General features: G+C 43.6%; 1 protein-coding gene across 13 annotated transcripts in view; it reads left to right on the forward strand.

Annotated features, from left to right (window-relative positions):
• DENND1A (DENN domain containing 1A) overlaps positions 1–15819 on the forward strand; it is a 513599-nt gene that overhangs the window by 453527 nt on the left and 44253 nt on the right. For 12 of the 13 annotated variants that reach the window (XM_070518780.1, XM_070518782.1, XM_044778816.2 and 9 more), the window contains one exon: positions 1216–1347. In XM_070518780.1, the coding sequence (XP_070374881.1) occupies positions 1216–1347 (132 nt within the window). Of the gene's footprint in view, positions 1–1215; positions 1348–6584; positions 15471–15819 lie in introns of those variants that run through there. The other variant, XM_070518786.1, reaches the window with a different exon arrangement.

The following is a 15819-nucleotide window of genomic DNA, read 5'->3' on the forward strand; positions in this document are numbered from 1 at the left end:
TTGCACATTTTTTCTCTGCCTTGCTCCAGAGAAGATTTAAGCAACTTTCATAACTTGAATAAAGCATATGGTCCATATCACACAAGTGGGTACCACCTGCATCCCAAAGAACCCGTAGGTATAGTCCATGGCCGGCCCCTGCCAAAGGAGCCAGGAGCTGCCTTTTGCACGTTGGGGTTTTTCTTTTCCTTGTAATTTGACTTCATTTGTCAGAAGCACAAATTAAATGTGAATGTCTGAATTTAAAAATATCAGATTTTCTCTAAGTCATAGATCCTAACTCAGACTTCAGTCTCTTCATTCTCTGCCAGAAAGGCTAGGGCTAAGAAAGAAGGAGCTTGAACACATTATTTTCACAAACAGTAACATCATCAGTAAACAAATGTGGAGAAAATGTCCACACTCACAAATAATCAAAGTAATGCAAATTAAAACAACAATGAGATCTAATTTTTCACCTCTTAAATTAGCAATACATTTTTAAAATGATAAGGCTAACAAGTACCGTGAAACTGATAATGCATCCATTGCTGGTGGTTGGTGTAAATTGGAAAGCAATTTGGTGGAATGAATAAAAAGCCTTAAAAAGGTTTATATCTTTTGACCTAATAATTTCATTCCTAGAGATTTCCATAAAAGAAATAATCCAAAAGAAACAAAAACTGCAATGTTTATCACTGTGGTGTTTAGAAAGTAAAAAAATTAGGAGCAACCTCAATGCCCAACAGAAGTAGAATGATTTATTAAATTATCGTATATCTGCCTGATGAAATATTATGCCTCCATTAAAATTATTATTATAATGACTATGTAGCACCATGGAGATGCTTATAATATAGTAGGAAAAAATAGAGTGTAAAATTATGCATGAGCTGTGATTGCAAGTAATTTTTAAATGTCTGCATGTGGACAAAGTGAATATGTAAAAATGAAAATAGCCGTGTAAGGTAGTAGAATGAAAGACTGTTTTTCCCACTATTGTGAATTATGATGTTGTCTTTGTTATTTAATGTATTTGATTTCGGTTTCTCTAGTCCTTAAAAGTCAAAGAGCCGAGTTAGCCTCCATTTCCTCCATCTTGAGCAGGACAGGCTCTCACTGTCCTGGGGGGAGTTCCATGGCAGGCCTCTTAGCCGTGGGGGGCGAAGGAGCACCTGTGCTCACGGCAGGTGCCATGACCCCGACACCAACCCCCGACCGGGCTTCTCCCTGCAGGACATCGCCGAGAATGGCTGTGCCCCCACCACGGAAGAGCAGCTGCCAAAGACGGCGCCATCCCTACTGGTGGAGGCCAAGGACCCCAAGCTCCGAGAAGACCGGCGGCCAATCACAGTCCACTTCGGACAGGTATGTACCCTGGCCCTTTGATTGGTCTGGGTTTTGGGTTTTTTTCTTTCTTTTTTTATCAGAAGCTGTAGCCCATGCAACAACTGTTTCACTTCAATTCTCGTTGGCAAAACCAAACAACGCCGGAGTTTTGCACATCTTCGAATGTTTATTTGTTGCACACATGTTTTGCAGTTGAATTTTCAAAAATTTTGGGGAGACAGCATGGCTCTGGTCATAAACTAGCTCATCTCTTGAATAAAGTCATTAAATGCAGCTGCTTCCTCCCCACTCCAAGGCGCTCCGTTTAAGGTGCATCCGTTAGCTAAGCGTCTCATTAGAGCACTTGAGCATCCCAGGCCCTTCTTTGCACCTTCAAATAAAAGGCAACAAGCGAAGTCTTAAAAAAAAATCAATTAGGAGTTCTTTATTAATGTACTTCCTGAAAATCAATATCAGGAGTCATGCTTCTCAGAGTAAACCCTCCCGCTCTGTATGATTCTAGACATCCGATTCTTTAACCAACTGTTTTCGGCCACCTGAACGTTTGAAACACTGTCTCTCGGTTTGATTTTTTTCCCTTAAGTCAAACACTGTACTCTGTATAGAAACAAATTTTTTTTATCCATTTCCTATCAGTGGTTATATTTTCAGTTGAAAAAGATTGCATACCCTCCCCTACTTCTCTTGAATTGACTCTCTCAATTAGCAAAAGTCATAATTTTGGGGTTTATTGAGAAATGGCTCTCTTAACAACATGACTGCAACAAGAATTTGCAAGCTTATTTGTTCTTAAATTGCCTGATTCTTTAGCCATTTATTGGATAAAGCATGATTAAAATAGTCTTTATGATTTTATCTTAAATATCATTGCTATTTTATCACATAAAGGACCTAGAAGCATACATTTAAGATGTTACTGTTTTTAACAGACTTTTATCAAGAGCCTACTATGTACCAGGCACTGAGCTATTTAGAACTGAAGAGACTTAATGAAATTGTTGCTGTGGGTTATTACTGTAAGGGGTGAGTTTATTGAAACAGAAGAATCTTCCTGTGTAATCAATATTTTCAGATAATACATTCATACATCTTAAACTTGTGGAGGTTCACCCCCCTTTTCTGATTTTACACTAAAAGGGATGATATAAAAATTGAAGTGTAGCACAAGAAAGAAGCATCCATGGGGCAATGCTCATTTGGTTAATGATTATCTTCAAATTGCATTGGTGTTTGCACCCCAAAGAGCTGCCTCCTCCCCGGGTTCAGGCCCTGTTGGAGAAATGTGCGCCCCAGTTCCCTGGCTGTGTTTGCTGAAAGCACAGCCCCCGTTTGTCGCCAGCACAGCATTCCAGAGCCAGCTTCCTGCCTTCCTTTGTCCTCATTCCTGCACACAGTAACCTTCCCATGAAAAGAGCCCCTCGCTGGAGTTTGGAGCCCATTACAGAGAAAGAGGGGGCGGGGGGAGAGGGATTTCATGGTGTTAAACATTCCATTTTCGAAACACAAAAAAGAGGCCCTATTTGAAATGGAGAAAGACCTTCTTTCCATTTCAGCAAGAAGTAGAGATGCTTTAATGTCATTCCCAGCTAAATGCAGAATAAGAGTGTGTGTGTACGTGCGCATGGGGGATAAACAATTAAAAAAGCCACCCAAACTCTGTTGAAATAAGAGCTGTCTGTGCCTTCACAGGTCTGTAAACTGGAGAGGATGAAAGTGGCTTTTTTTCCCCGTTTGTCACTTCCCTCACGTGGCTGCCAGCATTATGCAAGTGTACAGGAAGGCAGGATTTTTTTTTAATGCATGCATGCGGATTAAGGTCAAGCCCCGAGTATCAGCCATGCAGCGGGCTCTCCCTTCCAGCTGCAGCCGCAGAGCCTACCCACAGCCGCGAGATGCCTTAATTGAGACGTGCTGTCAAAGTGACAAACACATTTGCATACAGTCTACACTCTATTTATTTTCTCTGGAAAGGTCTACAGTCTGCTGTTGGTTGAACATTCTTAATCAGTTTGCTGTTAGTGAACTGCCAGCCAGCTCACTTGTGCTGGCCGCTTCTTCATTAGGTGACAGATTAGCTGCAGGGGGATGGGCCAGGGGAACCGCAGACCCCTTTCTTTTAACTCTTTCCAGCTTTGCCCCTGTGCTGGGTTGTTCTCCAGTCCTTCCCCAGGCGCCTGGTTTGTTGGGCCATTGACCGTAACGCGTAGCTTTTCTAGAGCACCTACTCCTGGTGGGCATGAGTTCTAGGGACTTTACATTCTCAAAGGACAGTCTTTTGAGTTCCACTTCAAAAAACGTTGCCACACTCTCCTACCATTTGTACTATTTTTTTACTTGATATTTTCCTTTAAACAGACTCAGGCCTGACACCTATACCAACTTTAGCCTCGTCCTAAGCGATGACATTGCTATAATCAGAGGTTTGACGTACCAGTCCAATTTTTTCCTAAGGCATATCAAAAAATCTGTTAAGTGTCCATCCATGTGTCACCAAACCACTCTGTAGCCCCAACAGTATACATTCTCCTTTTGGAAAAGATGTGTCTTCTCTGCCATGGCCCTCTGAGAAAAGGATCATTGGCCACATTTTATGGACCCAGAACTGGAGCTCAGGGACCGGAAGGGACCTGCCCCGGGCCATATTGCCAGCGTGGAAACTCAGGACAGTCTGATTCCACCACCCACTCCGGCTCCCTCACCAAGCAGAGACTTCAGCTGCTTTGATATGTCTGTTAAAGCTAATGTGTCCTGGCAAAATCATGGACTAGCCAGATAGTGCACGTTAACCCCAAAAAGATCCTGGTCTTGATTTCATTCTTTAGAACACTTAGCTTTCCAGTGAGGACAGAGACTGTTGAGATGGTTATTACATTAACTTCTCCATCTTGCAAAGCTGGTGCCCTGTTACCAGCCAGGGGAGCTCCGTGGGGACATTGGCAGAGTGGCAGGGAGCCCGCCCAGCGGTGGAGGCCTTTGCAGAGCCCTCAGACGGGCGCTTAGTCCTGAGGCCAGAGGAGCCTCTGCGAGGGGAGAGGACATGCTCTCTGGCCTCTGCCTCATGAGAGCTTCCCTTTCAAGGCTTTGACCATTCCTCCATTCAGTTGTGCATCTTGCATCCATGTATTGAGACCTACCATGTGTAAAAAAAAAAAATAAGTCGTTGTGGGGCATAATGAGGGAGACAGACCAGCAAATGGACAGTCTGACCCAGAGTTATCAGAACAGTGAGAGGGGTGAGCTCAGGGTGCTCTGAGGGCCCCACAGGCCTCTTCACCCCCAGGGCCCAGGGCCCAAGTTGTACCCTGTAAGTAAAAGATATTTTGTCAACAAACTAAACTCATAACAATTCATTTGTTTTCTGAAGCAGATGTGTAAGGCCACTCAGAGCTCGTGAGGAGGCATGTTGACAGTTCCAGACAAGAGCAAAATCAACGGCTTTTTAGTTAGCCCCTGCATCCTTATCAAGTATGGTTTCTTTAAAGAGTTCAAAAATCTCAAGTAACTTGAGAATGCCTGGTCCTACCTTGGAAAATGTTTAGGTTCAGAGAGGCTTTAAATAACTCTTTTTTTCCTCTTCCCATGTTCAGAATCGAAAAATAAGGCTCAGGAGACAGTCAAAGGAGAGTTAAAAAAAAAAAAAAATGCCAGCTTTTTTACTGATAAAGCTGAAAGGAGAATTTTGCTTTAGACCTGAGGCCAAATGGGCTTACTAAAACTTCACCTCAGAGTTAAAGACTGAGCACCTCCCCACAGGAGAAGTGGACAGTTGCAGGCAGCACCCAGCAGTCCCTGTGGACTGGCTGCTCTGTGGGAGGGAACCAGAAGGGCACACGGAGCGTGGAGCATGCTCAGTTCCTTCTCTCAAATTCTGAGAGAAGGACGACTCCTCTGGGCCGAAGTGAGTGAGAGGGCGCAGAGAGAAGCTAAGGATTCCCCCATGCTTTTCTCTCCTGGGGTGAGGAACAGACGTTCCCTCCTTTCTGTGGCTGTGAAGCAGGTAAGGAAGCAGTGTTCTCCCCAGCAGGGCCTGGGCACCCCTCAGCCAGAACACCTTGCCTTGACTACCTCCCCTTCTGAGAAATCAGCAGAGGTAGTGTCCCCATGGAAACTGCTCTGCTCCCTGCATTTAATCAGATGGACAGGCCACTAGGGGCTTTCACATCTCTGCTCATTTCACTGAATCTTCACCATCAGCTGGTAAGGAAGAAGCACCATACCCATTGTACAAACAAGGAAACAGACTTGGAAGACATTTGCTTGAATCAGTAGCTAATTCATACTCCGCAGCTCTCCCTCCCTGGCTGGGGGAACTGGACTGGCTGTGGGAGCCCAGTGGCGCTGGATACTAGTCCTGGACGCATGTTGCCAATGTCGTGGGCCTTGGCCAGGGGTTGGGCCTTCTCAGGGTGGGAGGATGGGGCACCCCTGAGAACGTCATGACAAACCCACTCCAGGGACCCTTGCATTGTGTTTCTCCCAGTTGATTGATCCTGCAAACAAAATAATTGGCTACCTTCCAATCTGATAGATTCCAAAAAGTGTGCATTGAAAGGTGCTTGTAGTCTCTCAGTTGAGCAAAGGTTTCTACAGATCTTTAACATAAAAGTTTGAAAAGCCAGTTAAACCAAAGCCCAAACTAAACACCATGTGGCTTCCAGAGACCTGGGACAGAGTGGTTTGGTTACATCCCCAGAGCAGCTCTTGGAATGTAGTTGCCTGCTTGTCTGTGTGTATGGAGAGTTGTGGCTTTACAAGCATGAGCTGGGTCATTTGATGACAGTCTCGCACTGGGCTGGAAAAGCTGCCCAGCCAGTGAATGCCTTCTCAGCACCTTTGGCTCTGAGTGCCCTGAGAAACCCCTTCTGCCCTGTTGAGCTTGGAAGTCACAGACGATTCCCTCCAATTCAGCCACTCCCTCCCAAACACCTCCAGCAGATGTTCCCTTGTTCCCCAGACACCTCCAGCCACAGGCCTGCGGTCTGAACGTACGCTCCTTGCCAAACTCACTCCTCCTCTTCTGTCTCCCGCCTCAGCAAATGGCACCGCCATCCAACCAGAAGCCTGGGTCTGCTCCCCCGCCTCCTCAGAGCTTCTCCCTTCTACCTCCTGGACACTGCTTAGTCCCTCTCTCCATCACCTCCATCACTGCTTAGGTTCAGGCCATATTGTCGCTCACCTGGACTGTTCCACAGTCTTTGAACTGGCCCTTCGGCCTTCAGCCTCACCCCCGCTGTATTCCCCATCTGACCTTGCAGGGTGCATCTGAAGCATGTATGAGTGGCTGTGTCACCTCCCTGCTCCTAGCCTCTCCTAAGGATTCCGCCTTCGCCCTTGGCATGGCATATGAGGCCCTTCGTCATCTGCCTCTCTGCCCTCAGGGCAGGCCCCTTTGGTGAATCCTCCCAACGGCCCTAGGAAGAGTTGGTTGCTCCCGTCTTTGTGCTCCCCCAGAACTTGGAACATGCAGAGCGTCTCAGGTAGCCTTGTAATTGCTTCTTTAATACTTGTCTCCCCATGAGGATATGAGCCCCTGCAAAGTGCCCCACAGGGCCTGGCACTGAACTAGCAACCATTAAACATCATGGGGTTTTATTATTGACGTGGACTTTCAAATTGATTGATAGTTGATTGATTATTGTTTAAGTACTTGCTGTGTATCCAAAAAGTTATTTGATTTTATTTCAGTTGCTATGCTTATAATTCTGTTAATTTGAAGAAGAAAAGTGAATATTCCATTAATGGTCAAAAACTACTTCCAAATCACTTTCCATAAATAAAGGTTTTGTTTCCAAATAGAAACAGTTTTGTATTATAGGAATTTAGATCTTGTCTCCTTTTGTTTTGTGTTTTTATGAGCTCTTAAGGTCTAGTCATATATGCCCAGGAAAAGAGGAGAGGGAGGAGAGGCAGAGGACTATGACACTATCCATGCTCCCAGGACGGGTCACCCTGGGGAGGAGGGGAGCTGCAGAGAGAGCAGTCAAGGGAAGGAAAGGCCTGGCATCCCTTGAATTATATCAAATAAAGGGAAGATTTTATCTGTAAAAGAGACAAGCTGTGTAACCCAATGCAAAGTATGAACTTAACTTGAATAATTTAAAAAAAAAGCTTTAAAGACATCCTTGAGAAAATTGGAAAATTTGAAGATGGACTGGGATGTTAGGTGATGTGATAGAATTATTGTTTTTTTGTGTTTTTTTTGAGGAAGATTAGCCCTGAGCTAACTGCTGCCAATCCTCCTCTTTTTTTCTGAGGAAGACTGGCCCTGAGCTAACATCCATGCCCATCTTCCTCTACTTTATACTTGGGACGCCTACCACAGCGTGGCTTGCCAAGCAGTGCCATGTCTGCATCCAGGATCCAAACCGGCGAACCCCGGGCCTCCAAGAAGCAGAACGTGCGCACTTAACCGCTGCGCCACAAGGCCAGCCCCTAGAATCATTGTTAATATTATGGTGGGTAGGGGCTTATCTTTATTCCTAGGAGGTGCACATTGAAGTATTTAGGGGTGAAGGACCATGATGTCCGAAACTTGCTTTCAAATGGTTTGGTCAAAAAATTACACAGACACACACATATATAGCATCCATTCACAGAGAGAGAGAGAAAGCAGATACAGCCCCCATTGCCCCCAAATTTACCTGCTGAAAAGGCAAATACTGATCAGTTGCTGGAGACAATGTGGTAGAGAGGACAAAGCACAGATTTTAGAACTGGGCAGCTCTGTCCTTAAATTTCAGCTCTGTCACTAACTAGCTGGTGACCTTCAGGAGTTACCTACCTCAGTGAATTCCGTTTCCTCGTCTTTGCACTGGGGATAATAATACCCACGCCACAGGTCACTGTAAGGCCTCAGTGAGAAAGCGTCTGTCTAGCTAAGTGCTAACGCAGAGGCTCTTGCTAAATATCAGTCTCTTCCTCCGCTGGGGAAAAGTGGAGCCAGCTGTCGGTAGCCCACTGACAGAGCCTCCCAGCCAGCCAGTCCTTGACCATTGCGGCCCTCAGATCACACTCCTCGCTCAGTGGCAGCTCTCCTGCATGCACACTCTTGTAGCTGACCTGCATCTCTACAGCACTTGGTGGGAAAGTCAACACCAAACCTAGGAGGGCTGGCAACATCGAGCAGAGGGAGAGGTGCTGGGAACAGCAGAGGGTGGCACCCAAGTCTGACGCTCACGGTGAACAGAAGGGCTGTGGGGCAGGTCGGGGCAGCAAGTGTGAGTGAGCAGGTGAGCGTTGTAGTCTGCAGTCCAAAGTAGTTTTCTTGGCCTAATTCATCAGCCATGTTTTCACGGTCCACAAGGCACTGCATGGGGCTCTTTCAAACCCTGTTGTTTTCAGATCATATTTCCCCCTTTTCCATCGCCGCTTTTTCTGCTCTTTCAGCCATATCTTTGCGTGGGAAAGTGGGTGCTGTTGTGGCGATCTCCCTGCTCCGTGCCCTCCAGCTCCTCCTGCTCTGACCCCCGCTTGTGCCAGCCACACAGGGTGACTGTGAGGCAGCTCTGCCTTCAGCCCGGCACGTGGCTGTCCAAAGTTGTTTTCACTCATTCACCTTCATTACCAAAGCAGCGTGGTCCCTCATTGGTAGTGGCTCTGTCAGGTCTGTCCGGCAAGGGTGGCTGACTGGGCCTGTCTTTGCATGTGGCCTTGCTTTTTCGTAGCCCAGGCTAGCCCAGAGACAGCTTTCTGATGGAAGGTTAACAAGGCCAGGGTTTGCTCCTCTGAGCAGACATGCTCGACTTCAGGAGGGAAAACTTGCCAATCAAAAAAGAGAAATCAGATTCTTGGAATTGGTAAGGATTGAGTTGGAAATTCTGGAGATTTCTGATGAAGCCTGTGCTGTTGCCTTCTCAGATAGTGTTCTTCTCATCACAGGAAGCTCAGCACTGAGGGTAGATCTCCTGATGTGCTGTGGAAGGGCTGAGAAATGTCAGCAGCCAAATGAAAGTCCAGGTTCACATCATCAATTCGCTTTCTAAGCTACACCACCTGGTCTCCATTCAGCACAAGTTAAGGATGGCTGCAGAAGGGCCAGGGGCCAAGATCAACCCCCTCCTCCTGGGACTGGAGCACTTTAGCAAGAGTGTGAGCACCTCTTATGTGCTAGGCATTGGGATATTTAAGAGCAGTGGGAGAGATCTGAGAATGAATTGCTCACCACACCAGCCGCCACCCCGAGACCTGGAGAAATGGGCCTGTGTTCCAACTCCAGATACCATGCTAGGCGATTCCTATAGGTGAGCCCGCTTAATGCTTTCAGCCACCAGTTGAGTCTCAGGTATTATCTCTTAAAGAGGAAGAGACAGGCTCAGAGACTTAGCCAAGGGTTATAGCTCAGAAGCAACAGTCAGGATTCAAAGCCGTGTTGTTTATTACTAGAGCTCAAGTTCAGACCCCAGCTCTGTGCTGAGAACGTGGCAGTTTCCTGCTGAGTTTGTAGTGATGGGCTCACTGCCACAGCCTAGGCCGATGGTCCAGGATCCCAGGATGCTGGACAACAAGGAAGGCCTTGTTCCTGGTTTCCTTCCAGATCCCAGGCCTTCCTTAATGTTTAATGGGCCTTCCTTAATGGGCCTCAGTTGGCACCAAGACAAGTAAGCTGGTATCTTGCATCTGGCGTAGATTCTGTACACCAAACCCACCATTAGACACTAATGGCATGTTGGGTGCTTTCCTGGTGTGTGTGAGGGAGTAGAATGCAGGATAAAAACTGGGCAAGTGCAAGAGTTAGTATTGGGGGTGTCAGGAGCCAGTCTAGCCCCAAAGGTCAGGGGCAGGGCCCATAGTGGGAATCTACATCAGTTAGGGTTCTTTGGGTTGCAAGAGACATAAAACCAAAAGAGAAATTGTTGGCTACTCTAGCTTCAGGAATGGTTTGATCCAGGTACCAAGTCATGTCAATCACACCCAGTTTTTTGCTGCATTTCTTGGCTTTGCTTCTTCTGCTGGTGCCATTCTCAGGCAGGCTTTCTCTTCATGGTGGCAAGATGACTGCAGCAGCTCCAGACCACATCCTTCCAGGTGTAAGACCAGCAGGAAAGTGTCACTTCCTAGTAACTTCCACACAAGGAGTGGGATTCACTCACTGAACCAACTTTGACCATACACCTATCTTAAAACCAATCACTGTGGCTGACAGTTTTCTTTGTGCCACAGGTAGAGCCCCACGTGAAACAGATCTAAGAGGTGAAGAAGGGGTAGTTCCTGGGAAGGAAATCAGGGGACTTTTATCAAAAGAAGGACAAACAGATCCAATTAATAAATGTGCACAGTGGCGAAACAGGTAGCATTGTCCCAGCCTCTTGTCCTCTTGTCTGATGGCAGAGAAAGGTTTACACCCAGAGCTGTGGGGATCTTGAAACCAAAAGAGTATGCAAGGCTGACAGTTAAGGTCAGAAGTCAACCAGGGCACCACATGGGGGACAGAAGAGCAATGGCAGGTCAGTGCATGGCAGGGAGGTAGGAGCCAGGGGTCGCAGGTTATAAGGATGGGCACAGTTGCACGTGATAGCTTCTGGGCAATGGAGTGTGGCCCATTCAGGGCCCGGGAGTGGAGAAAGACAAAGCCAAGAACTAAGGTCACTTGTTCAGGAAATAATCACTGATTCCTACTCTGTGCCACACCTGTGAAAAGAGGACTGACAATGACATAGTCCCTGACTTCAGGGAGCCCACACTCCCATGGTGGGCAGCTCAGCTTAACCTGATGGACTGAATCCAACTGGTAGTTTTGGAAGGCCCAGATCTGTGTTGTGGGATCATGTCACGGTGCATCTCAAAGTCTCCTTTTCAGGGTTTTGGGGGGTTTTTTGAGGAAGATCAGCCCTGAGCTAACATCTGTGCCAATCCTCCTCTTTTTGCTGAGGAAGACTGGCCCTGAACTAGCATCCATGCCCATCTTCCTCTACTTTATATGTGGGATGCCTGCCACAGCATGGCTTTAAAAGCAGCACATAGGTCCACACCCAGGATCCGAACTGGTGAACCCTGGGCCGCCAAAGCAGAACATACGAACTTAACCGCTGCGCCACCAGGCTGTCCCCTCCTTTTCAGTTTTTTGTTGTCATTTTTTATTGAGGTCGTATTGGCTTATAACATTGTGTAAGTTTCAGGTGTACATTATTATATATCAGTTTCTGTGTAGACTGCGTGGTGCTCACCGCCAATAGTCTGGTTTTTATCCATCACCACACATACGTGCCCCTTTACCCCTTTTGCCCACCCCACCCCCACCCCTTTCCCCTCTGGTAACCATTAATCTGTTCTTCTTATCTATGTGTTTATCTTCCATATATGAAATCATACAGTGTTTGTCTTTCTCTGTCTGACTTATTTCACTTATCATAATACCCTCAAGGTCCATCCACATTGTCACAAATGACTCAATTTTGTCTTTTTTATGGCTGAGTAGTATTCCATTGTGTCTATATATACATACCACATCTTCTTTATCCATTCACCCATTGACAGGTATTTGGGTTGCTTCCACATTTCGGCTATCGTGAATAATGCTGCGATGAACATAGGTATGCATATATCTCTTAGAATTGTTGATTTCATGTTCTTTGGATTAGTACCCAGTAGTGGGATAGCTGGATCATATGGTATTTCTATTTTTAATTTTTTGAGAAATCTCTATACTGTTTTCCTTAGTGACTGCACCAGTTTGCATTCCCACCAGCAGTGTATGAGGGTTCCCTTTTCTCCACACCCTCTCCAACATTTGTTATTTCTTGTCTTTTTGATAATAGCCATTCTGACATGTGTGAGGTAATATCTCATTTTAGTTTTGGTTTGCATTCCCCTAATAATTAGTGATGTTGAACATCTTTTCATGTGCCTCTTGGCCATCTGTATATCTTCTTTAGAAAAATGTCTGTTCGTATCTTCTGCCCAATTTTTGATCAGGTTGTTCATTTTTTTGTTGTTGAGTTGTATAAGTCCTTTATATATTTTGGAAATTAACCCCTTGATGGATATATGATTTGCAAATATTTTCTCCCAGTGGGTGGGTTGTTTTTTCATTTTGTTAATGGTTTCCTTTGTCTTGCAGAAGCTTTTTACTCTGATGTGGTCCCATTTGTTTATTCTCTCTTTTGTTTCCCTTGCCTGAGTAGACATGGTATGCAAAAAGATACTGCTGAAACCGATGTCAAAGAGTATACTGCCTATGTTTTCTTCTAGGAGTTTTATGGTTTCAAGTGTTACATTCAAGTCTTTAATCCATTTTGAGTTAATTTTTGTGTATGCTGTAAGATAATGATCTACTTTGATTTTTTTGTACGTGGCTGTCCAGTTTTCACAACACTATCTGTTGAAGAGACTTTCCTTTCTCCACATTGTATGTTCTTGGCTCCTTTGTCGAAGGTTAGCTGTCCATAGATGTGTGGTTTTATTTCTGGGCTTTCAGCTCTGTTCTATTGATCTGTGTGTCTGTTTTTCTGCCAGTACCTTGGTGTTTTGACTACTATAGCTTTGTAATATACCTTGAAGTATGGGAGTATGATGCCTCCAGCTTTGTGCTCTTTTTCTCAGGATTGTTTTGGCTATTCAGAGTCTTTTGTTGTTCCACATAAATTTAAAGATTCTTTGTACTATTTCCATGAAGAATGTCATTGGGGTTCTGATTGGGATTGCATTCAATCTGTAAATTGCTTCAGGTAATATGGACATTTAAACTATTCATCCAATCCATGAACATGGAATATCTTCCCATTTCTTTATGTCTTCTTCAATTTCTTATAGTTTTCAGTGTATAGGTCTTAACCTCCTTGGTTAAATTTATTCCTAGGTATCTTATTCTTTTTGCTGCACTTGTAGATAGGATTGCATTCTTGACTTCTCTTTCTGCTAGTTCATTATGAGTGTATAGAAATGCAACTGATTTTTTTAAGTTGATTTTGCACCCTGCAACTTTGCTATAGTTGTTGATTATTTCTAATAATTTTCTGATGGATTCTTTAGAGTTTTCTGTATATAGAATCATGTCATTTGCAAACAAGAAGAGTTTCATTTCTTCCTTTCCAATGTGGATCCCTTTTATTTCTTTTTCTTGCCTAATTGCACTGGCTAGAACTTCCAGTACTATGTTAAATAACAGTGGCGAGAGTGGGCAACCTTGTCTTGTTCCTATTCTCAGAGGAATAGCTTTTAGTTTTTCAGCATTGAGTATGATATTGCCTGTGGGTTTGTCCCACAGCCTTTATTATGTTGAGGTACTTTCCTTCTATACTCATTTTATTGAGAGTTTTTATTATAAATGGATGTTGGATGTTGTCAAATGCTTTCTCTGCATCTATTGAGATGATCGTGTGATTTTTATTCCTCATTTTGTTAGTGTAGTGTATCACATTGATTGATTTGTGGATGTTGAAACATCCCTCCATCCCTGGAATAAATCCCACTTGATCGCAATGTATGATCCTTTTGTATTGTTGTATTGGATTTGCTAATATTTTTTTGAGGATTTTTGCATCTTTATTCATCAGCGATATTGGCCTATAATTTTCTTTTTTTGTGTTTGTCTGGTTTTTGTATCAGAGTAATGTTGGCCACATGGAATGAGTTAGGAAGCATCCCATCCTCTTCAATTTTTTGGAATAATTTGAGAAGGATAGGAATTAAATGTTCTTTAAGTGTTTGGTAGAATTCATCGGAGAAGCCGTCTGGTTCTGGACTTTTGTTTTTTTGGGAGGTTTTTGATTACCATTTCAATCTCTTTTCTTGTGATTGGTCTGTTCAGATGCTCCATTTCTTCTTGATTCAGTTTTGAGAGGTTGTATGATTCTAAGAATTTATACATTTCTTCTAGGTTATCAAGTTTGTTGGCATATAGCTTTTCATGGTATTCTCTTATAATCCTTTGTATTTCTGTGGTGTCTGTTTTAATTTCTCCTCTTTCATTTCTGATTTTAGTTATTTGAGTCTTCTATCTTTTTTTCTCAGTGAGTCTGGCTAAAGGTTTGTCAGTTTTGTTTATCTTCTCAAAGTACCAGCTCTTGGTTTCACTGATCCTTTCTCTTAGTCTCTTAGTCTCTATTTCATTTATTTCTGCTCTGATTTTTATTATTTCCTTCCTTCTATTCACTTGGGCTTTGTTTGTTCTTTTTCTCGTTCTTTTGGGTATAGGGTAAGCTTGGATTTGAGATTTTCTTGTTTCTTGTATCTGTATTGCTATAAATTTCCCTCTTAGTACTGCTTTTGCTGCATCCCACAGGTTTTGGTATGTTGTGTTTTCATTTTCATTGTCTCCAGGTATTGGTTTCTCTTTTGATTTCTTCACTGATCTGGTAGTTGTTCTGTAGCATGTTGTTTAGTCTCCACATATTCATGACTTTCCCAGTTTTTTTCTTGTAGTTGATTTCCATTTCATAGCTTTGTGGTCAGAAAAGATGCTTGATATGATGGCAACCTTCTTAAGTTTATTGAGACTTGCCTTGTTTCCCAACATATGGTCTATCTTTGAGAATGTTCCATGTGCACTTGAGAAGAATGTGTATTCTGCTGGTTTGGGATGGAATGTTCTATACATACATCTGTTAAGTCCATTTGGTCTAGTGTTTCACACAAGTCACTGTTTCTTTGTTGACTTTCTGTCTGGATGATCTATCCATTGATTCAGGTTGGGTGTTAAGGTCCTCTACTATTGTTGTGTTGCTGTCAATTTCTCCCTTTAGTTCTGTTAACAGGTGTGTTATATACTTTGGTGCTCCTGCGTTAGGTGCATGTATGTTAATAAGTGTTATGTCTTCTTGGTAGAATGTCTCTTTATCATTATATAATGCTCGTCTTTGTCTCTCATTATCTTTTTTATCTTGAAATCTGCTTTGTCTGATATAAGTATGGCTATAACTGCTTTGTTTTGCTTGCCATTCAATCGGGGTATCATCTTCCATCCCTCACTCTGAGCCTTTGTTTGTCTTAGAGCTGAGATGTGTTTCCAGGAGGCAACATATTGTTGGATCTTGTTTTTTATCCATCTAGCCACTCTGTGTCTTTTGATTGGTGAATTCAATACATTTACATTTAAAGTGACTGTATATAAGGGCTCAGTACTCCATTTTATCTTTTATTTTCCAGTTGTTCTATATTTCCATTGTTTCTTTTTTTCTTGTATTTGCGTCTGCCATTTAAGTTTGGTGGTTTTCTGTGATGGTTTTCTCAATTTTCTCTTTATTTATGATTTATGACTCTGCTCTGATTTTTTGTTTTGTGGTTACCATGAGGTTTGTATAAAAGATCTCATAAGATGAGATAGTCTTTTTTCTGGGAGTGTCTTAGCTTCGTTAGCCTACACAGGTTCCAACCCTTTCCTCTTACCCTTCCCTGTTTTGTTTTAGGTTTTTTTGTCACAAATTATTCTTTTTTGTGTTATGAGTTTCTGATAAAATTTAAGTGTTTATAGTTATTTTTGATGCTTTCTTTCCCTTTATCTTTTATGTTATAATTAAGTGTTTGCTAACCTATTCAGATATAGAGCTGCAATTT

Source organism: Equus asinus, chromosome 10 (genome assembly GCF_041296235.1).
Source record: "Equus asinus isolate D_3611 breed Donkey chromosome 10, EquAss-T2T_v2, whole genome shotgun sequence".
Classification (NCBI taxonomy): domain Eukaryota; kingdom Metazoa; phylum Chordata; class Mammalia; order Perissodactyla; family Equidae; genus Equus; species Equus asinus.